The following is a 23256-nucleotide window of genomic DNA, read 5'->3' as shown; positions in this document are numbered from 1 at the left end:
TTATTATTACTTAATTTGTCAAAACCACATCATTTATGCCACATTTTAAATGAGGTGGAATAGTTTTTAAAGATGCAACAGAGATCATTATAAAAGCCCTGGGAAGCCAAATATGGGGGAGAATCATGGGAGGGAGAAAAAGCATTACTAAGCTCAATGTGCATCCGGGCGCCTGCAGCACGCATCAGCTTACCTCCTTGCCAACAGTCCACAGGGGGACATAATGTGCACGTTAAAATGGGCTGGAGATAGGTATGTTGACAGCTTTGCCTCGGTAACATCCATTCATCCCCAGGCACCATCTGTTACATCTTCAGTCTTTTTGTGAGTATCAGCAACAGGGGTAATTAAGCAAATGAGCAGCTAATATTGAAGTTTTCAGAAAGGAGAAAGAGTTTGCAAAGGCATGACAGTGGGGTGTCATTGTAGGAGCAGAGCCTGAACACCTGGAGGCTCCTGCAGGGAAAGGCAGAGTGGCCAATGGGGGTGGAGCATGGATGGAGCCATAAAGCCCAGAGCATCATGGTAGTTGTAGTAGCAGGAGCTGTTGAGAACAAAGGGAAATGCTTCTGACTTCTTTATTAAAGGGGAACAGGGTCTCGAAAAACCAAAAAAAAAAAAAAAAAAAAAAAAAAAAAAAAAAGGGGAACAGGGATGTACTCTGGAAAGACAAAAGACCAGCTTACTACTTTGATGGCACACAACAGTCAGTGTCTTAAGTTAGGGCTTCTAAACCCTAACTTAAAAAAAAAAAAAAGCAAGTTGGGGAGAAAAGGGTTTATTTAGCTTACACTTCCATACTGCTGATTATTATTGATAGAAGTCAGGACAGGAACTGAAGCGGGCCAGGAACCTGGAGGCAGGAGCTGATGCAGAGGCCATGGAGGGGAAGTGCTTACTGACTTGCTTGCACTGGCTTGTTCAGCTTGCTTTCCTATAGAATCCAGGGCCACCAGTCCAGAGATGGCGCCACTTACCATGGGCTGGGCCCTCCCCTAGTGATCTCTAATTGAGAAAATGCCTTACAGGCCTTTCCTCAGCTGAGGCTCCTTCCTCTCTGATGACTCTAGCTTATGCCAAGTTGATACACAAACCCAGCCAGTACAGTCAGTGAGTCTTCCACTCACAAATCTCCTAAGAATGGTGCTCCTTTTATCACTGAGATGTCAATGGAAACTCCATGTTTGAAGTGGCATTAGGTGGTCATTGGTCTCGGGACATGAAAGAACCTAGCACAATCCAACTGAGAGACTAAACCACCAGGTTGCATAGAACCAAATTAAGTGCAGAGAAACACCAGCCATGATTCCTCTGTGTGCACATTAGCCTCCATATTCCCTGTGCCAGAACCATCCCTAAATAGGCTCAAAGGGCTGGAGAGCTGAAAGGAAGAAACCCGTATCTGAAGTGACATTTTTGATGGTGAGATGTTGGGGGCCAAAAAGGCATTGGGCTTCTTTGCTGGTTTTGTTTGTTTGTTTGTTTTTGTTTTTTGTTTTCTTTTTAATGGCAATGTTTTGCTTTCAGCACATCCTTTTGAGCATTTTCTAACGTCCTTCCCTAACTCCTTCCTTCCCTTCTTCCCACCCCCATGTCATTCTATAGGTCTTAGGAATCTGTCACTGCACAAACCCTGCAGTTTGACACTGATCTACTCTCCCTCCTCAAGAGGATGAACCGGTTTTCCTTGAATACTGTCCCATAGCTGTCCCAGCCACTCAGGCCTCAGAATGCATTTCTACTACCTGGCCTTCTGCCTTGCTCTTCTTCAGCCAGTCTTCTGTCGATCACCAGCTTCCTGGTTCTTCTGTCCCCACTGGTGTCTCTGCTGCGCTTTTCTGGCCATGCCCTTCCTTCTTAGGGAGTGGCACTTGCATCGTCTGCCTCTGTGTTGCTATGGAAACAACTTAAGGATGGAAGAGTTTCATCTGGCTCACAGTTTCAGAGGGTTCCGTCCATGGTTGCTTGGTTCCATGTGCTCGAACAGGACATCATGGTGGTGGGAATGTATGACAGGAGGGTTCTTCATGTCATGGCTAACCGAGAGGCCAGGAATAATAATACATCCCCAGGAATCTTCCTTAGTGACCTCATCTTCCATCTAGTCGGGTCCTACCTCCCACTGATTCCACAGCTTCCCAAAATAGCATCACCATTAGGGACTGGACAGCAAGTATTCAAAACATGAGCCAGGAAGTGGGTTGGGCACTTCAGGTCAAATGCTAATCAGAGCCACAGCAGTGACCTTCACAAGCTTGGGGACCATTGTGTTTAGACTCGACCTTTTCCTATCTATCAGGAACCTGTACCTGCAGGCTGAGCTGTTGGCCCATGTTGTATCCCTGTTCCTGGCTGATAGACGCCTTGGGTTTCCTACAAGGTCCTTCAGGAGCTTTCTCTGAGCCCTCCCCTTCCCTTCGGAGTTCCACTCCAGCTGAAAGCCCTTCCTTCCCTGAACCATGGTCATGACTGAGGCGCTTATCTAGAAACCAGTAGAAGATACCAGCTGAGTGTGAGTACATTGCAAGTCACGTTCAAGTAAGACGGAAAGACTCAAAAGAACGGATGTCTCAGTCAAGGCTGGTGGCACAAAACTGTCCCAAATTCATGGGCTCTTAAAATAGTTTCAATTAGCTTCAGCTCCCTGAGCAGACTTGGAGGCCCACCAGTAAGCTCAACAATGTTTTCACACTGATTTATCTAACGGGTGTCAAGCTATTTGCTCTCGGTATCTTATTGATTAAGGCAGAAAAGGTGAACGGTGAAGAATTTGCGTTAAAAGGCAATTCTGTCAAGGAGGAATGCTCCTTGATGGGAGGCATTTGGTTTCAAGAAAAGAAAGATTAACTATAAACACTCGTATCAAAACTTCTAAATGTCTCAGCCCACCTCCCGACCACCAGGGACATCCTCAGGGAGCTTCTTTCTGCCTAGGTTACCTCAAGACCCAAATTAGAAGCTACCTTGTGTGAGCCAGCTCCTTTTCTAGATGTGACCATTAACTCCAAGAAAGAATGAGAAGAGAGTGCTGAGCCACTCCCTGCACGTGTGGGCCATCACAGAACAAGTACAGGGAACACGGACAGCAGGGTGAAGACCACAGTCGGAGGCTGTTCTCTGGGAGAGAGGCGCCAATCACCACCTTTCAGAGTCTCAGAGATGCAGATGCCTACGATGATATCCAAAGAAAAGGAAACTCAGCATAGAAAACACTTGCAAGAGAATATGAGGAGGGGCTGGTATAGAATAGCCTGGAAACGTGGTGAGACCTCAGTGCTGTCCCAATCCCAGGGAGAAACAAAGGAAGGGAGGCTGGATTAGAGGAAAGATCTTCAACTACAGTGCAGTTCACAGCAAAGATCAGGAAGTCTGTGAAGCCGAAAGTACGTGTCAGGTGGACGTTACATTCCAACATGGGCCTGTCTGAGTACTCCGGGGGTACTCATTAGGGAAAAGCATCGGCCCTGACACAAATATACCAAGGGACTTACAGCGACCTCAGCCACCTACGCTCTCATCCACTATACAAAGTGGCCAGCTCAGATTCTTAGATGTCATTTGTACATTTGTATTCCTGCCCCTGTCAATCACAATTTCAGGAGGTTTACCAACAACAACAGAAAACCTGCAGGAAAAAAAACTAACAAACAAGCAACAAATAAGAACCAAAACAAACAACCTTGGTCTCAACAATTCTTGCTCATATAAACCCTCCTCATTCTCGCTAATTGGACTCCCAGAGATCCACCTGGGGCCTAGCCATGGATCTCTGCATCCAGATCCCTCAGTAGTTGGATGGGGTTTCTAGCATGACAATTAGGGTGTTTGGCCATCCCATCACCAGAGTAGGTCAGTTTAGGCTGTATCTCGACCATTGCCAGCAGTCTGTTGTGGGGGTATCTTTGTGGATTTCTGTGGGCCTCTCTAGCACTTTGCTTCTTCCTATTCTCATGTGGTCTTCATTTACCATGGTCTCCTATTTCTTGTTCTCCCTCTGTGTTGTTGATCCAGCTGGGATCTCCCGAAAGCACAGGGACAAATAGCCAAACGAATGGAAACACATGAACTATGAACCAATGGCTGAGGGGTCACCAACTGGATCAGGCCCTCTGAATGGGTGAGACAGTTGATTGGCTTGATCTGTTTGGGAGGCATCCAGGCAGTGGGACCGGGACCTGTGCTCATTGCATGAGTTGGCTGTTTGAAACCTGGGGCCTATGCAGGGTCGCTTGGCTCGGCCTGGGAGGAGGGGACTAGACCTACCTGGACTGAGTCTACCAGGTTGATCTCAGTCCGCGGGGGAGGCTTTGCCCTGGAGGAGGTGGGAATGTGGGGTGGGCTAGGGGGAAGGGGAGGGGGTGGTGGGGGGAGAACAAGGGAATCCGTGGCTGATATGTAGAACTGAATTGTATTGCAAAATAAAAATAAAAAAATTAAATTAAAAAAAAAGAACCAAAACAAACAAACAAAAACTAATACGAAAAAGGGGATAAGTTCGTAAGATAAGTTCTTATTTAACACTCACCAAGCGTCAGGTTCTTTATATCATTATTTCTAATCCTCACAACCTTGAGAAGTTATTTTGCCAGTGAGGACATATTTAAGGGCTTACGTGACTTTGCTAAAGCTATCAGCCATCACGTTGAATATATAGGTCTTGGATACATTATACACTGACAAATTTTAGTTGTACATATTTTGGAGGGTACAAATTAGTTACTATAGTTTGGATAAAGGTCCCCTAAAAGTTCATGTATTACAGGCTTGGTCATCAGGCTGTGGTACTAGTGGAAGCTGAGGGAATCTTTAGTGGGTAGGGTTTGCTGGGATGAGGTTAATAAGTCACGGGAGAAATTTATTAGTCAGGTTTCTGTAACTGTGACAAAACACCTGAGAAAATAAGAAAAATGAAGGAACGTTGATTTTGACTCACAGTTTCAAAGATGTCACTTCATAGTTGACTTCCTCCTCTTCTTTAGGCCTCTGGCAAGACAGAAACTTAACCAAAGGGCAGGACAGAAGAAGGCTACCCACATCTTGGAAATGAGAAAGTACAGCTAGGATCAAGGATCATAATAATGTACCCTTTAAAGGCATCCCAGCAGCCTACTTCTTTCAACGAGGCCATGTCTCCTAAAGTTCCCAGCATCTCCCAGTAATGCCGCCAGCTGGGGACCAGGCCTTCGAAGCAAGCCTTTGGGAGGTATTCCACATATGAACCCACAGGGTATTCGGGACCTTCAGTTCTCCCTCTGTCTCTTGTGTCCCAGCTGTCAGGAGGTGAGCAGGCCTCCTCAGGAATGTGTTTCCACCAAGATGTAGTGTGTGGCCACAGACCCAATGCAATAAGGTCCAACAGCCATGGGCAGAAGCCTCTACAGCTAAAAGCCCAGTCTTTCCCTTGGAGTGTCCAGGGCTTGAGCACTCGGATCTGCAGCCTGGACATGAGAAGAAGAGACCAAATTCCTTCTCTTTTCATACTGAGAAGCAGTCAGTGACATACAGAGGAGGGGCAACTATAAATACGCTGAAACCCAGCAACGCTTTGGGGCTGCTGCAAAGCTAAAGCCATTAAAAATACACAATTCCCACATGGTTGCTCATCTGCTCAACGGTCCTTTAATGTCCCCTAGCTTAACATCTGAGTCACCTACTGGTTTTCAGAGCTCAAGGCTAGACACATGTTTATTTTCTCATGTTATCTTCTCATGTTTGATTCTCTCTCTCTCTCTCTCTCTCTCTCTCTCTCTCTCTCTCTCTCTCTCTCACACACACACACACACACACACACACCCCTCTGGTACAGCTGATGTCTTCTCCTTTATGTTCCCCCCAACTCCATTAACAAGGCAAACAACAAGCTCCCAAAGTTGAGCCATTTCCCCCACACACACACCTCCGACTCACCCACAGCTGTCACATGGCCGAGGTTGCCTGTGTTTAGAATTCTTCTATTCTTAGATCTGAAATCACTTGACAAATAGAGCCTAATCCTCTAAATGGTTCAGGGCTGTGGAGTGTGATTCTTCCCACTGCACAAATGAGAAAATTTGAGCTCCAAGTGTGACAGATTGTCTGGGCCTCCCAGACCTGCCCATGGGCTACACTGCAAAGTAACAGACCTGGCCTTGCTGGTTACTGCTGCAGGCCCCCAACTCCTCAACCCTTGTTAAGTCCCCTTGATTAAATCATGGCCAGATTGAGAAAAATGGCTTTGAAAACAAGCTGACTTCAGTATTTCCCTCTTCTCTGGGCTCTCTGGAAAGCACGCTTCCAGTCGGATGATATCCTTACCCATTTCATTAGCAGTGAGTCAGAAATATAAGAATACCCACCTCTGTCACTGACGAGTTCCCCTCTCCACTGGACTCACAGAGTCATCTTTTCTTGGGTAATTTTGTCAGTGACATGTTTGTTGCCGGCAAAGGCAAGCCAGTGCAGCTGATTCAGGGTGACTTGGGCTCTGCTCCACTCCCAGCATCAATAAAATTCCTGGGTCTACTTTGATTTCGGAATTTAGATCGCAGGTAATGATGATATATGAGCTTACAGAACAGATTCGATTCTCCGTGATAAGACCAGTTCTGGCAGCTGAGGAAGGGAAACATCATTTTGATTTATAGTCGACAGGCTTCTTCTGATACGGATGCCATCAATGGAACACTCGCATGAGCGTCAAGACGCCTATTCTGCCCCGACAACTGGCCCGCACTGACCAAGGAGTGGCAGCTGTAACACAGCCAAAGATAGGAGAAAGGAGAGATGGGTGTGGGACGTGAGACAGGAGGCCAGACTGTAAGTCAGCTGCCTTCCATTCACGCTTTATTATGCACCAGTGGTATGCAGGGGACACAACCAGGTTCAAGCAAATGATTACGCATTTACAACAAGGTAATCTGAAAAGACAACTCCAGCCCAGGACTGCAGCTTCTGCAAATCAGTCAGGATCTGACAGGGGCTGACAGCCTCCCGTTGAGGTGGTAAGGAAGGCAGGCTCTAGTGCTAATTAAAAGTGTCGGACGGTCAGGAGGGCAGGCTGGGCTGCTGGAATTGTGTGGTACCCCACTCGCTGCCCTGCTCCAGTTGGGCAGAGCAGACTCTCCTGCTGGCTCCTATATTAGACTCTATGTGTACGTGTGATGAAAACATATATAACTACAAAGTGAACTATTTAACTATTTTTAACTGGCAACCCAGTGACAAGACGATCGCGTGATTTTGCGCCAGCTCCAGGACTCTTTTGCCATCTCCAGCAGGAGCTCTGTACCCATCACACACCAACTCGGAACTCTGCCTGCCTCTCAGCCTGGCACCTACTGTTCTCCTTTCTATCCATCTTGCTTATTCTAGACACATCACAACATTCATCTTTTTACGTCTGTCTCATTTTACTTAGCATAATGTTTTTGAGGTTCATTCGCCCAGTAATTTTGTCACTGTAGCAAAATACCTGCGGAAGTTAACTCAGTAGTTTGTCTTCTGGCTTCAGAGGTTCGGACACAGAGTTGGGAGCAGGGTGATCCAGCTCAGAGAAGGGTCCAAGGACAAGCTGCAGGTATCTCAAGGACACTCCTGGGACCTACCTCCTCCAGCCAGGCCCCACATCCTAATAACCCATTTAGCTATGAGCTCATCAACAAGCTAATCCACTGAGAGGGTTAACACCCTCATGATCCAATCTCCTCCAAATGGAGTCACTAGCCTTTTAGGGGCACATTTCATATGCAACCATCACATCGTGCCACACAGTAAAACTATATCCCTGTTGGAAGCTGAATGATACTCTGTTGTAGTTAGACTCCACATTGTATGCATCTATTCAGCATGGCGGACATTTTGGTTATTCTACCTTTTGGCTATTGTAAACAATGATGTCATGAACATGGATTCACAAACTCTTGCTTTCTGTTATTTTGGGGTATAGTCTCAAAAATGGAGTTGCTGGATCCTGTGGTGGTTTCGAATTTATTTTAGTAAATTATCTATAAACAGTATTTTTTAATGTGAAAAATGTCATCAGTGTCTTGGAGATAAGACACGAGTTAGCCGGGTAGGATGGCAGAGACCTGTGGTCCTAACTCATAGGAAGTAGAGGCAGGATGAGTTCAAGACCATCCTCTGGTTCATACTGAATTCAAAGCCAGTTTGGGTTACATAAAACCAAATTTTACACACACACACACACACACACACACTATATATATATATATATATATATATATATATATATATATATATATATATATAGTGTGTGTGTATATATATATATATATATATATATATATATATATATATATATATATATATATATATTAAGAAGAGTACAGTCATCCTGCTAAAGGATGCACACAAGTCAACTGGGGTTAAGGCAGCCTGACAGGCAGAGGGAACACAATGCTACCAAGCACATAGATGCTCACTGTGACTTACTGAGTATCCAGTGGGATTCAGAAGCCAGGGATTTCTTTTTACCACAATCTAACTTAAACCTCATATGTGCAGTATTATTACATATTTACTAATGAGTGAGTGTGTTTACTAGAGACAACACAAACCTCAGAGATTAGGGGCATCAGCATTAAGGGGACCAAGTGAGGAGCAGGCAAGGTTATGCTCATCATACTGGAAACGGTTCTCCAGAGTTCATTCCGAGCGCTCAGATTGTGACTCTACAGTTTCCTAAGCCTGGGGAAGTGTGAAAACATGCCGTGTGCTCTCTCTATATATACATATAAATCTGTTTCTGATCTTTATCCTTCCCCTTCTCTCTGAAGGACTGCTTTAGCATATCTGCCAAGGCAGGTCTAGTAGCATCAAATTGCTTGCATTTTCGTTTGTCTTAGAAAGTCTTTATTTCTTCACCTCATGAGATGGATAATTTCATGGAGTAAGAACTCCAGGGTGCATTTTATTTTTTCTCTCTCAACACTATAAATACTTCACTCTTCTCTCTTGCTTGCATGACCTCTGAGAAATCGGGTGTTATTCTTGCTTTTCTGTTAGTGAAATGGCTTCCCTCCAGCCTCTTGGTTTCTTTCAGGGTTTATTTTACCTCAAATTTTTGTAGTTTGAATATAAACATGTTATGTACATGTGTGAGTCTTTTTTCCCTCCTTGGTTTGATGTCTTACATTATCGTTTCAGGTATTCTTTGCTGTTTTTTGTTTTGTTTTGCTTTGTTTTGTTTTTTTGCCTGTCTTCTGCTCTTATATTCCCATGAAGTGGAGTCATTTGTAGCTGTCTCATGGTTCTTTGATAGTCTGGTCTTCAACTTTCAGTTTTAGGGGCTTCTAATAATTTATCTCCAAGCCAAGATATTTCTTATCCAGCTGTGTCTAGTCTACTAATAACTCCACTGAAGACATTCATCATTTCTGTTACAATTTGTCATTGTCCTTAGTCTTGCTGATTTGACAAGCAGCAAGAACAATTCAACTGAGAACTTAAGAACTGCCCTCAATGATTTTTTAAATGTGCACATGTTACTACCAATATAGGTAAATGCTGTTCAGCATATCTCTAAAACATCTTCATCCTTAACTGAAGCTTCATGTTCATTGATTGATTTATTGATTGATAATTTCCCATTTCTCTCCTCTTCCTGCCCCTGGCAACCATCATTCCTCTCTTGAGTTCTACTAGAGACTCATGTTTGTGGATCATGCAGTAGTTGTCACCTTATTTTTGTCCTTTATGCTGTTTGCCTTTTAATCCATCAGTTTACAACAACCTTCATTTCTCAAATACTATCAATGCACTAAAACCCTACATATCAATTATATTTATTTGAAATTCTTAGTATGTTAATCCCATCATCCTTGGCATATCTGAATCCCATTCTGAGTATTGGCCTCTCTCTTCAAACTGAGTTTTTCCTTTAAGTGCATCTTCTATTCTATTTCTTGATAGCCAGACATAGGAAATTGATAAACAATCTGCTAAGAACAGACTTGGCAGTGCTGTATGGGGAGGGCAAGTGAAGCCTTCTGCAGTCACAAAATGATGGTTTAATCTTTTCCTGGGCCTGGGCCTGTATGTTATCCCCAAGTGTCCTTCAACAGCCCAAGCTCTCAAAGTGTAACAGGATGGCTATATGCACTGGAATTGGGTGTTGTGCCTCTTCCTCCAGGACAGTTAAGATTCTGATAAAACTCCAACATGGTAGGTTTGGTTCAATAATCTCTGCTGGGAATAAGCCTTCTCAAAAACAGAATGTTCCCACCTATGTCCAGACAGTTTCTTTTCCTTTCTTCCTGCTTGGAGTACACATGTATGTTTTTCTGATGGTGACTATAAGTACTAGATTGAGCTCCTAGAGGTCACCCATGACAGGCTCCTACAGAGTTCTTGACTCCCAGCTTTGTCAACTACAGATCAGAAGTCCCTCACCCCAGCATAGACTCCCTTTTGCTCCTCGGTGTAGTCCCTGGTAAGTTGGACATCTCAGAATTGAGCCATCACTCCATTTGGGAATTGATGCAGTTCGGATTTGAGTGTGCCCCAAAGTCCCATGTGTTAAAGGCTTAGTCCGCAGTTTGTTATACAAGTAGGAGAAGGTAGGACCTTGGTGGAAAGAAATTAAGTCATTGGAGACATGCTCTTGACAGAGATGTTGACATCCCAAGCCTTCCTGTATCTCTTTCCTTGTACAGCAGTGGAAAGATGAGCAGGCCTCCTCTACCGCATGCTCCATCCATTGTATCATCTGCCACCACAAGCCAAGAGCAATAGCACCAAGGGCCATAGACTGAATCCTCTGAAAAAGGCAAACTAAATGTGTTCCTTTATTAGGCTAATTATCTGTGTACTTTGTTATAGTGGTGGGCAGCTGCCTGACATGAAGTTAAGAATTGCTGACTCCTCAGTTTGTCTCACTTTGTGTTGGTTGTTATGGTGATGGGATGGTGGCCACTTCCAAATATCTTATATGGTGTACTGTGTAGCTGTTTTCCCCAGATTGGACCATTCCCTGTGAATGCAAGGGAGAAGCTCATGAAACTCACAGGAAAGTTACAGGACTCACAAAGCTCCTTCCACCCTGGCCTACCTCCCCACTCCATCCCTTACCCCCACATACACACTGTGGAGTCCGTAAACCATCACTGAGAGGGGGAAGCGTCCTTGTCGTGATGCCTGAACGTTTTGCAGAGAGCTCCAGTGATGCTGGGATGGGATTTTTAGTGATGCAGCTGTCAGCATCACACATGCACCTGCAAATTATCTCTCATCCTTAGTTTCTTGTCTTGTTGCTGTAATAAAATATTCTGACCAAAAAAAAACAACAACTTAAGGGCGAGGCATTTGTTTTTGCTTATAGTTCAAGGTACCATCAGTCATAGCAGGGAAGTCAAGCCAGCAGGAGCTTGAAGCCGCTGCTCACATCACATCCACAGTCAGGAAACAGAGAAGGGAGAATGCATGCTGGTGCTCAGCACACTGTCTCCACTTTAGACAGTCCAGGATCCCCTGCCTAGGGAACAGCCCTGTCCACAGGCAAGACGGGTCTTCCTACATCACTCAACATGATCAAGATGATTCCCTGCAAATATAGCCCACTAATGGCTTGTCTCCCAGGTGGTTCTATTCTGTCAGACTGACAATTAATATTAACTATCATAAATATACTCCTATGGCTAACCACAATAAACTCATTGGTCCACCAACCCAGTCATGAGTAGGATGTGTCTTTTGGTAGCCATCAATACTTTATCTTTGGTAAATGGACATCTGTGTTTATCTTCCAGGAAAATTGCACAACAACCTGAAACAGGAAGTCAACTGTCAACCTGAAAAGGTAGGAAGTTGTGATCAGAGGGCACCTCCTCCCACAACCTTGCTGCCAGTTCTTGCTGCCAGTTTTCGACAGCCCACATGGAAAGAGAGCCCTGGTCTGTCAGTACTCATGGTCTCAAAGGATTTCACAATCTCCATTCTAATAGTTTGGTAGACTTTGGTGGAACTAACCTTCAGACTTAAAATAGACTGAAGAAAGCAATTCTTAGAATGCAAGCAGGTTGAGCAAGATGTGAAAAGTTGATCAAAGGGTTGGGTTTGGGAAAGGCTTGTTTCTGAATCCCAGGTTTCTTCTGGATACTGTTAGCCGGGCTTCCAGCCTCCATCTCCTTGCCTATGAAAGGACCAGAAACTGCTTCTCAGACATAGGATGATGTAACATGAATTGCTAAATGGTCTTATTAATAGAAAACCCAGAGCCAGATATTGGGGTGAAAGCTGAAAGATCAGAGAAGCAGAACAGCCAGCCACTAGCTTACCTCTATGAAATCCTCAGCCTCAAGAAAGCGAGTTCCTGTTTCCTCACACCTTATATACTTTCTGTGTCCTACCATATTACTTCCTGGGATTAAAGGTGTATGTCACCACTACCTGGTTCTGTTTTTCTCATGTAGCCCAGAACTCACAGAGATCCACACGGATCTCTGCCTCCTGAGTGATAGGATTAAAGGTGTGTGCCACCACTGCCTGACCTCTATGTCTAATTTAGTGGCTGGCTCTGTCCTGTGATCCCCAGGTAAGCTTTATTGGGGTACACAATATATCACCACAGGACTTGATATAGTGTGCTGTTTGTTCATGGAGGCTGCACAAAATCATCATCATTAATGAGTTTATTAAACTTGAGAGGAGATCAGTACAGAATGAGGCCTCTTGGGTGACAGGAAGGAGGAGTCAAATTCTAAAGACAAATAGATGAACTTTCCAGAGCCTCTCAGAGGACAGTCTTCCCCTTGGCTAATTACATGAGGTGCTAATGAATGTAAAGACAGGTTTGAAGCTTGACTGTGTTGGCAGGGCATGACAGGAAATCATAAGCTGATTTTCCTAATCTTAGTTGCTTAGGTCACACTAAGCATCACTTTTGCCTCCCGCCCCTTCATTATGTAACTGCAGGGATTGGGATCCTGAAGAGTTTCATGTGTCATGGGTGGAGGAAATATACCCACATGGAACACTCATTTCATGCTGAGGGACTGATGGATGTCCATAGTGGCAGGTCTTTTTCTTTAAGTCATTTAAGTGCTATTATTGAATGTCATAGCCTAGACTTCTGGGAGAGAGAACACAAACGCTAACCCACAGGCAGTCTGAGGCAGGGCAGCTGATCAGAACAGGTACCCATTCCGCAAACAGGCTCTCACATTGTAACCTTCTACAGCCTAAGCTGAGTGTGCCTGTACCTAGGGCCGTATTGTCTCCACAAAGAACATTCTAGGCGATTTTTATTGATGCTTCTGCATTTAAGGAATCTCCCTGTGTCAAATCCTATCTTTGTTTCTTTTACTTTTATTTCTGAGATTTTAATATAATTACAACATTTCTCCCTTCTCTTTCCTCCTGCCAAAATGTCCTATATACTCTTCCTTGCTGTCCTCTATGCTCTCTTCTTTCAAATTCATGGCCTCTTTTTAAAAAAATTAATTGTTACTACATGCATATCTAAAATAAATACAAATACATCCTGCTCAGTCTGTATAATGTTGCTTGTACGTACATTTTCAGGGCTGACCATTTGGTGTTGGATAACCAACTGGTGTGCTCTTCATGGAGGAGGACTATTTTCCCTGCTCTCAGCATTCCTTAGTTTCTTGCAGTTCTTTGTGTAGGGTTGAGGTGCTTGTATGCTCCCTCCAAACACCCCCATCACAAGATCGTATCTCCTGGGTATGTCAGAAGCTTCACCCTTAAAGTCTCACCCATGTAGCTGCCTACACGTGAGCTGAACAAGGACGACACCTACCTTTGTTTCTCTCTGCTTGCATCTTCAGAAACTCTAAAATACAACCAGGTAACTCCAGAGCATGTTACTAACTGTACCTCAGCCACCGAGAGAATGTCATAGTTATAGATAGGATGGAAGGCAAAGGGAGCACAGTGGGAAGAACACAGAGACACAATCACATTTTCTGACATTTTCTCTCATAAAATATTAGTGGCTATTAAGCATGCATAAGCGCTATCCCTACTGGTTTTTTAGAAGCTATTTGCTGCATGGCCCTTGACAATTGGTTCCCTTCCTGCTCCCCAACACTGCTAGACAAACAGCACATTTCAAATCCTTCCTCCAGTAACGAACACATCTCAGCACTGTTTTCCACCAGTATCCAAACGACTAGTTCCCTGAGCATTTCTGCACCAAAGAGAAACGTTTCCTCATCTATAAAGCTCTGATCTAGAGGAAACTGTAAGTGACCATGAGACTGGAAGTAGCAATCATCCCCACACATTGTGTGTGTGCACTAAGGTATATTCCGTGTCAATTCCTCACGATGGTTCTTACCATTAGAGAAAGGTCTATATCAGGAATCTTCTGTATCCTCACATTGAACCATGTGTTCTTCCCCTAAACTCAGGACAAGCCCTGAATGTAGACAACCATCCTCAGCATCTGGACGTTTGGCTCCCCGTCATTCCAGAATACAGAAGTTCTGGAACACCTGCATTTCTTTGATTCATTGAATTTAGATTTGCCGTTTACTTGTATCAATCAATCAATAGTGAATGGAAGTGACTTAGCATGAGGAAGGTGATTATCTGAAGCCATGCTGGGCAGTCAACAGTATAAATGAGGACTACAATGCCAGAAGACTCCAGAAAGTCACCCTCACTATGTCCCACTCCTGTGCAGAAGTACCCGCACTCTATCTCAGGATTATATACCACCCTCAGCGCTAATTCCTATTCGTCCTAACCAAGTTATTTTGTAGCTTTCATCTTCGCTTTATAAGCAAGTTCAAAGGACTGTCTCTGAAATAGCCAGTGACCTGCAGCTGTCCATGTGAATTTCCTGATGTAGTCATATTTAAAAGATTATCAAGTACATTTGAAAATCTAGTTTTTCAAGATTGAAAAGTTAAATATGTCTCAATTACCCATCTTTTGCAGAACATCTGTAATGATTTTTAAAGTGGATTTCACAATCTCTTTTAAAATAGAAGAAATAAGTATTTGGTGAGTGAAAGTTTTGCTGACAGCGCAGTTATTGCTGTTAACGGCTTGGGCATATTCATTTGCCGGGGAACAAGATGAAGAGTTTGAAAAGGCCTATAATAAAGTGGAAGTTTGATTTGTGTGGAGGATGATATCTCTGCTCCATCCTAATTTACTTCATTAATGTACCCAGATAGTATAGAGTTGGCAATTAAACTTGGTAGAAATACAAACAGTGCCATCTTTTGGACGATGCTCAAACCACACATCTACACAGACATACCTGTTGAACTTTGGTTCACAAGCTTGGTCCCCACAAGCCTCATCACAGACGCAATGAGATCTTTTTTTATCATTAGTTAATTTGCATGGCATAAAAATGTTTATTGTCTATGGCAATGCAAGCCATCATGAGGTAGAAGCTGTACCTTTCAACTTACCTGTCATAGAACATTCAGACTGGCCTTATTTTTAAAAAAAAATGTGTGTGTGTGTGTGTGTGTGTGTGTGTGTGTGTGTGTGTGTGTGTGTGTGTGTGTTGTATGTGCATGTGAGTGTGCAGGTGGATATCTTTGTTTCTCACATGCAAAGGCCATAGGAGGATATCAGGTGTCCTGACCTATCACTCTCCATTTACTTTCTTTGAGACAGTCTTCCACTGAACCTGGAGTTCTGCTGGGAGCCAGAAATTCTCCGGTTTCTGCTCCCACAATCCTGAGGTACCGGGTATGTGTTGTTCTATGCCCAGCCTTTTATGTGGGTGCTGGGGGTTTGAACTTGAGTCATCATGCTTATACAGCAAGTACTCTTAGCCACCGAGCCATCTCTCCAAGACCTAACATGGTTTTTTAGCAGCTCCCTGAAAGTATCATAATAATCATGTGCTCATGTACTTCTTAGAGTGCATGAGGACCTCTCACCACCTTGGAAGTTCCTTTCTAAATCTGAGATGAAGTGTATCTGTCTTAGGTGTCAGTTTCAAAAAGCAAATAGATGGATACTATGTACAAAAAAAAAATAGAATGCCATTGCTATTCTGCTCATAAATGTTATTCAAACTGAAATGGAGGATAGACAAGCTAAGAATATTTCACCAAAACCTGTTTCTGTTGAATACCACAAAGCAGTGCTGGGAATCTGAAAAAGATGACCCAAGCATAAGAATTCTTTAAAAAAAATAAACAAAAAAGCTCAAAGAACCATTCTAGTCTGGCACCCAATAGCCATCTAGCATTATGCTAAGAACTAAGCATGATCAGCCCTATAGACCCTAAATTAGTTAAACAATTACTTCTTGAAGACTTTGTGGGAGGAAAAAAAGGGATTAAAGGATTGTTTTAAATGGGTGACATATATAAAACTTAAATGGAAGTACTTTTATGATAATCATAAAGAGGAAGAGGAGGAAGAGGAACTCATATACTGGGCATTTACCACACACTTGACAGTTTAAACACTGAATATAGATAAACTCATTTAACACCCATGAAAATTTAATGAGGTGGTTTCCTTTAAGCCCATCATTTTACAGAAGGGGAAACTGAGCCAGAGAGAGAGTCCTAATAATTTGTTCAATGTCAAATAGCCAATGACTACATACTGGAAATTTTCATATCAAAGAAATTGAAAAAAAGAAAATAATTTATCCTGGTGAAGAAATACTGGGCCAATGCCAGAATAAAAACATGACACCAGAGGCTGGAGAGATGGCTCAGGGGTTAAGAGCACTGGTTGCTCTTCCAGAGGTCCTGAGTTCAATGCCCAGCAACCACATAGTGGCTTACAACCATCTATAATGAGACCTGATGCCCTCATCTGGCCTGCAGGGATACATGCAGGCAGAATATTGTCTATGTAATAAATAAATCTTTTTTAAAAAATGACACCAAACTCATTCACTCATTCATGCAACAAATACACAATCATCTGGGCACCTGTTGTGTATCAAGGCTGAAGTGAACGAAGTCCCTGACCCGGCACAAGCACTTACATTGCAGATAATATCCTGAATGTCTTGAGGAGCAAGAAAGAGAGCTAGTGTCAATGTGTACCTGAGGACACTGTATGAAGTTCAGGTTAATATGTGATGAAATTGTTAATTCTAGTGCTCTGAGCCTGATGAAGGATACAAAGGAGTTCTGTATGTAAATGATACAGTTTCCTTTAAAACTATAATTTTATGGAAGGAGAGTCTGAGCCCCATCTATATAACATTTTATATTACTATAAAAATGCTGTGACCAGTGCTGGGGAAGAGGTTGGTATAGCATGGCTAGAGCCCTTAGGGTTTCCCACCTTGGCTGGAATGCAGTTTTTGAAGGAGGCTTTTTAGAGATTGTGATGTCACCACTGAGAATTTTAGCCTGGAAAGAATTAACTGGACAGGAAGTATAGGTGGACATTGGGAAAGAACACACAACACACACACACACACACACACACACACACACACACACACACACACACACACCCTAGAGCTTCCGAGTTGGGGAAGGTAAGTGAATGCAGTCCACAGAGTGGGGAAGCTTAGAACCTTTATTAAGGAGTAGATGGAAAGAGGCGTTCCTGGAGCTGGGGACGTGGCTCCTCAGGTAAAGTGCTTGTTGTGTAAGGGTGAGGATCTGAGTTTGGACGTCCAGGACCTGTGCACACAACCATCTGTAACCCTGGTGCTGAGGGAAGGGGAACAGGCAGATATCAGGAGCTTACTAGAGAGCCAGTCCAGTCAAAGCGGTAAGTTCCAGGTTCAGTGAGATATCCTGTCTCAAAGTAAGAAATAAGGTGGAAAGCAATAGAGGAAGACACTCAGCAATGACCTTCAGCCTCCAGAGATATGCATGTACCCACATATATATGTGCACACACATACATGCAACACACACACATAGGGACACAGACACAGACACACACACACACACACACACACACACACACACACACACACACACACACACACAGGATGTCTGTAAAGTTGGACAGAAGTTAAGTCACCAGATCTTTATGCTCAGAGGTGAAGGGACTGCTGATCCTGAGGATTGTGAGTAAACAGGAAGTAGTCAGTGATGAGAAATAACATGGTAGATTCAGTTCTCTACAAGGCACTCCAACAATGACGAAAACTATTGGCTGCAGGCATCAAGGCAAAGGTGGGGTAAGTATAGGGGTTGTCATAGCAATGTATGAGAGGAATGGGGGGGGGAATCTTAGCGGAAAGGACTGACATTTGTGAGGCCCTGAGAAGAAAGATGGTGGATTATTGGACTTAAGGGGAGAAAGAAAAAAAGAAGGAAAATGGGAAGATGTGTTGTTTCCCTCCAAATAAGAAGATGGCAAGTGCCATTCATAAGAAGAGGGAAGAATAGATAGAGAATTTAGTCTTTGAAGAGCACCAGATGTTCAGCCAACTCAAATCCTCATCAAATACGTGATGCCTATTCTCTCTGGGCATTTGAAAAGACTGCAGTCCCAACATGTCTCCCCACACATCCCATGGCCTCCTGTGGCTGAACTTTCTCTAGGTAATCCGTCCTCAAACCTCAAATCGTACCTCTGATATCATGACCACCCTGATCCCCACAAACCAAGGCAGGGTGCCTCCTGCCCTTCCAGGTTTAGTTCATTCTTCTCCAGCTGTGTGAAAATTTGTTTTTACTTGTCTCTCTCCCAAATTCAACACAAATCCTGGGTATTTTACTACCCAGTCCCTGCCCCAGGCACACCCTCCAAAAATGCCCAGATGCCTGAATGAATGAGTATCCTACAGGCCTGCAGATAGATTGGTGTCAACCTCCAAGGAAGGATCTGAAATTAGATGATTTGGACATCATCAAGTGGCAGAAGCCATTTCCTTTCAACTGATGATCTTGCTGTCCTAGAAGAAAAATGTTTTGTTGGTTTTATAACCCCATTCTGAAAAGCAGTGCTAAAAAGAAATACTGTATGTTCTCATGCTCAAGGTTCCTTGAATCTGTTTTCTTTAAACATTATCTTATCTTCCCAGGAAAACAGGAGCTAATGTACACTTATCTCCCCCCCCCCCACACACACACACACACTGGTTTCTTTTCAGCTACAGAGAAAGACTTTTTACAACAGAGATAACATAGAGTATACACAGAAATGTCATGTAAACCAAAGGTCTCCCCTTCAGTCCTAGGGAATGACTTTTCTTCAGGGACAAAGATAGAAACATTTTTTTCCTCTCCTCCCCTTCTAAGCCCTCTCCCATCCCTGGGGTTCTTCCTGTCTCTAATGTCTCACAATGACCTGCACCCTTCTGAGCCCCATTCTTTTCAGTAGCCTCCTCAGTATAGGATGGCTGAACTTGAGCCTTTGACCTAACTTCTCTATCATATCTTCTCACCAAGGTGAAGCAATGCTTTTTTTTTCTGCCGGAGGTTAATGGAGACATTGCTTCTGTGGCACACCTTGTGTTCTGTGCCTGTTAAATACAACCTGATATGCTAATGAGTGATAATTAGGGTGGGTTATGGCATAGCCATCTGTCACATCACTTTGTATCATTGTATTCCTCTGCTGGAAGAAGTTACACTTCCTACTCCTGTGAAAATTACTTAAATGCGATGTAGAATAAGGGGATTTCTGTCTTCCACTGATGACTCAATAGTCATCATCATTTGGATTTAGTTTGAACATTTTTCTACACCTGTCTAGATAGCTGAACATCACATAAACCCTGAAAAACAACACAAGACTAATTAGTACATATTAAATAAATGTACAAAGCATGTATACATTCGGACACAGATGATGAAGCATATAAGAGGTCTTTCTGAAATGCTTGGCTAGGGGTGTTGGGAATGGCTCCTGAGTTGCTGGGTATTATTTTAAATTGGAATGAAGGTGTGATTCAGGGTTAAATGGGTTACATCCTTCAAATCTCCCTGGGAAAAAAATCATACAATTATTATAAATTACTCATTATTTTCTGGAAATATTGAGACTGTCACAGAGGACTTTTTGTTAGAAGGATGTGTGTGGCTCTCATCTAAAGCTGGAGAGTGATTTCAATGTAAGCTGAAATGATTTATCTTTTTGTCAAAAGTAGTCTCTTCCTGGTTCAGATACTATAATATGAAGCCGATCACCCCGTAAGTGACTTATAATTGCTTTGGCACCCTCCTCAATGTTCACATTTGAAGGATAACAGGCAGGAAGTTTTTGAATCAATTTCAGGACTTTCTTTTTTTTCCATAAAAGGAGATTTATTTAATGGCGTAACTTACAAATTAAGGGATAGGTAGATCGCGGGGTCTGGGGAAGGTGTATCACAGTCCAGCGGTGTTCTCTGGAGCTCTGCTTGGTCCACCTCCACTATCCAGGGTCCCAGAACCGAGTGAGCGCCCCCCGATCCAGATCTCGGGTCTCCAGGCACCTCCCTTGGCCCTGCCTTGTAGGTGTGACAGTTGCCGAAGTCTCAATGGGGGTTGGAACTTCCAGATCAAAGCTGGAATGGTTACCCACTACAGCAGACCTTCTAGGTTCCAAGTCCAAGTGGCTCAGGTAATAGCCTCATTTCCCCCAGGGCACTACTCCTTTGTGACTTCACCCACTAAGTCACCCCCCAGAGACAATGCTGAATGTTCCATGCTAGAGTCTTGGCCTCTTAGGAGGCAGGGACAGCAGGCCTGGCCAGCTCAGAGGACTCTCTGTCCACAGTGTAAATGAGGATGCTGCTGGCCCATGTCTGGCAGGGATGTAGAGGGCAGCCTCAGAGGCACTGGGCACTCCCGGCACCATGGATGACGCTGCCGTCCTCAAGCGACGAGGCTACATCATGGGGATAAACTTGGGAGAGGGCTCATATGCCAAAGTCAAATCCGCTTACTCTGAGCGCCTAAAGTTCAACGTGGCGGTCAAGATCATCGATCGCAAGAAAGCCCCCACGGACTTCCTGGAGAAATTCCTTCCTCGGGAGATTGAGATTCTGGCCATGCTAAACCACCCCTCTATTGTCAAGACTTATGAGATCTTTGAGACCTCTGATGGCAAGGTCTACATTGTCATGGAGCTTGGGGTCCAGGGTGACCTCCTTGAATTCATCAAAACCAGAGGAGCCCTGCAAGAGGATGATGCTCGTAAGAAGTTCCATCAGCTTGCCTCGGCCATCAAGTACTGCCATGATCTGGATGTTGTCCACCGAGACCTCAAGTGCGAGAACCTTCTGCTTGACAAGGACTTCAACATCAAGCTGTCTGACTTCGGCTTCTCCAAGCATTGTTTGCGGGATGATAGTGGTCGACTGACATTAAGCAAGACCTTCTGTGGGTCAGTAGCTTATGCGGCCCCCGAGGTTCTGCAGGGCATCCCCTACCAGCCCAAGGTGTATGACATCTGGAGCCTGGGTGTGATCCTCTACATCATGGTCTGTGGCTCCATGCCCTATGACGACTCCGACATCAAAAAGATGCTACGCATCCAGAAAGAGCACCGCGTCAACTTTCCACGCTCCAAGAACCTGACTGGTGAGTGCAAGGACCTCATCTACCGGATGTTACAGCCAGATGTCAACTGGCGGCTGCACATTGATGAGATCCTCAGCCACTGCTGGGTGCAGCCCAAGGCACGAGGTCTGTCCTCTGCAGCCATCAACAAAGAGGGAGAATGCTCCCGGGCCACTGAGCCCCCATGGACCCCTGAACCCACTGGTGCCGATAAGAAGTCTGCCACCAAGTTGGAGCCTAGGGAAGAGGCACGGCCCGAGGCCCAACCTGAGACAAAACTCCAGGAAGATGTTATGCAAGTGGCCAAGCAGTCAGAGACCCTGGGCCTTAACAGTGAACTGAACAGGGAGACAGAGGAAGGGCACCCCCAACAGCCTCCAGAGACACATACCTAGTGAGCCTCTTGCAGCCCAGGGGGCCAGCAGGGAATGAGGCAGAGCTCATGGCTTGAAGCCTGAGTCTAGAAGTCAAGGGACGAGAGAGAGAAGGAAGACAGTCCCGGATGAGCTGCTATTTTCGTCACTTTCTTCTCCCCCCTTTGAACTTGGTAACTCAACATGGCTAGAGAAGCAATAAATCACTATATTGGTGCAGACCCTGGTCCTGGGCTCCCCTTGGCTTCCTATTAGACCACAAATCCTCATAAGGAAATTCACTCCCACGCCCCCAGCCCAGACTGTATCCTCAGGCCATGGTTGAGTTAGCAGTAGCAGACAGAGGCTGGTTGGGAGGATTTAAGAGGGGCGGAGGCCAGGGAAGATAGCTAAGTGAGGAAGACACAACTTCTGGAGGGGAGCCGAGAAGTGCAGAGAGGGACAGGGCTGCCTGCAGAGGAAGGGCTGGAAACCAGAGCCCTCTCTTGCACCGGAGGGCTTGCACCGGAGGGCTTGCACCGACTGCATCAGGAGCTCAGGGGCTAGGCAGGTGTTTCATCATTACCCCAGGGCTTCTGGCTGCACAAACCTGCCTGTAGGGGGCTGAGGGAAGACTACGGAAGGCAGGTTGACCCCCATAGTACCTTTTGGGCTCCCCAAATTGCTTTGCAGCTGGTTTTTCAGTTCTGCCCATCAAGGGATATGTCCCTCCATGTCCAGCTGGCACCCAGTTCTCAACTATGCCTTTAGTTGCTCCACATCACCATTTCTCAGCCCAGAAGTAGGGGGCTCCACTAGTTAACCCAAGAATGTCCCACAGCTCTGTATAGCTTTGGCTGCATCCCATTCTCTTCCAATCTCAATCTGTTCCAGAGGAGATGCCCTCAGTCAGAGCTGGAAGCAGACCTTGGCAAAGCAAAATTGTCAGCATGTCTGAACCTTATAGGCAAGGGAGGCAGCTACTGGTATTCCACATGGGTGTGGCCTGCATCTGGCACCACTGGCTGCCATGTGCCGCTTGCCTTGCTGACACCATGTCCCAAGCAGTCCTCACCTTGCGGTTGTGGCTCCTTTCTCTTCACCTCACTCTGGGCAACCTCAGGGAGGTTTGCCAATTCACCTCTGAAGACTATGCCAATGTCCCTGGGCTCAGCCTAGGGACTCAGTCTTCTTCAAAGCCTCCTGGGACCAAGCAACGCTCTGTAGCCCGCCTCTGTGAATTTTGCCTAGGTTATGTCACTTCCTCTTGGAAGCCTTCTGTCCTGCCTCCTCCACTAGAAAGAGGCCTTCTTGCTTTCCCTCTGAACACAGCATCCTTGGGTCACATCTTGGCAGCTCACTGTAAGCATAAGACTCCTGGCCGCAGCGGCTCGGTGACCGTGAGAACCAGCAGGAAGAGCAGCAGGAAGGCACCGCTGTCTGCCTTGGGCACCATTTATCCTCCGTTCATCGTCCCCGGGGCAGTGGCGTGA

At 44.8% G+C, this 23256-nt stretch overlaps 1 protein-coding gene and 1 long non-coding RNA gene across 3 annotated transcripts in view; one reads left to right on the top strand and one right to left on the bottom strand.

Annotated features, from left to right (window-relative positions):
* LOC128107135 (uncharacterized) overlaps nt 1-473 on the bottom strand; it is a 58936-nt gene extending 58463 nt beyond the window's left edge. For both annotated transcript variants that reach the window (XR_008216977.1, XR_008216976.1), the window contains exon 1: nt 194-473. This is a non-coding gene — a long non-coding RNA (uncharacterized LOC128107135). The remainder of the gene's footprint in view (nt 1-193) is intronic.
* Nucleotides 474-20187: 19714 nt separating this feature from the next.
* Nucleotides 20188-22259, top strand: LOC128107875 (testis-specific serine/threonine-protein kinase 1-like). The gene has a single exon (XM_052734225.1). The coding sequence runs from the start codon at nt 20705-20707 to the stop codon at nt 21803-21805; it is 1101 nt and encodes a 366-aa protein (XP_052590185.1). The 5' UTR covers nt 20188-20704; the 3' UTR covers nt 21806-22259.
* Nucleotides 22260-23256: the final 997 nt, after the last annotated feature.

This window comes from Peromyscus californicus, unplaced genomic scaffold (assembly GCF_007827085.1).
Source record: "Peromyscus californicus insignis strain IS unplaced genomic scaffold, ASM782708v3 Scaffold_12__1_contigs__length_115047231, whole genome shotgun sequence".
Classification (NCBI taxonomy): Eukaryota; Metazoa; Chordata; class Mammalia; order Rodentia; family Cricetidae; genus Peromyscus; species Peromyscus californicus.
The sequence above is the reverse complement of the archived record's forward strand: the minus strand, read 5'-3'. Positions and strand labels throughout refer to the sequence as shown.

Excerpts from the sequence above, each read along its gene's own strand:
- LOC128107875 (XM_052734225.1), top strand. The coding sequence starts at position 20,705 with ATGGATGACGCTGCCGTCCTCAAGCGACGAGGCTACATCATGGGGATA.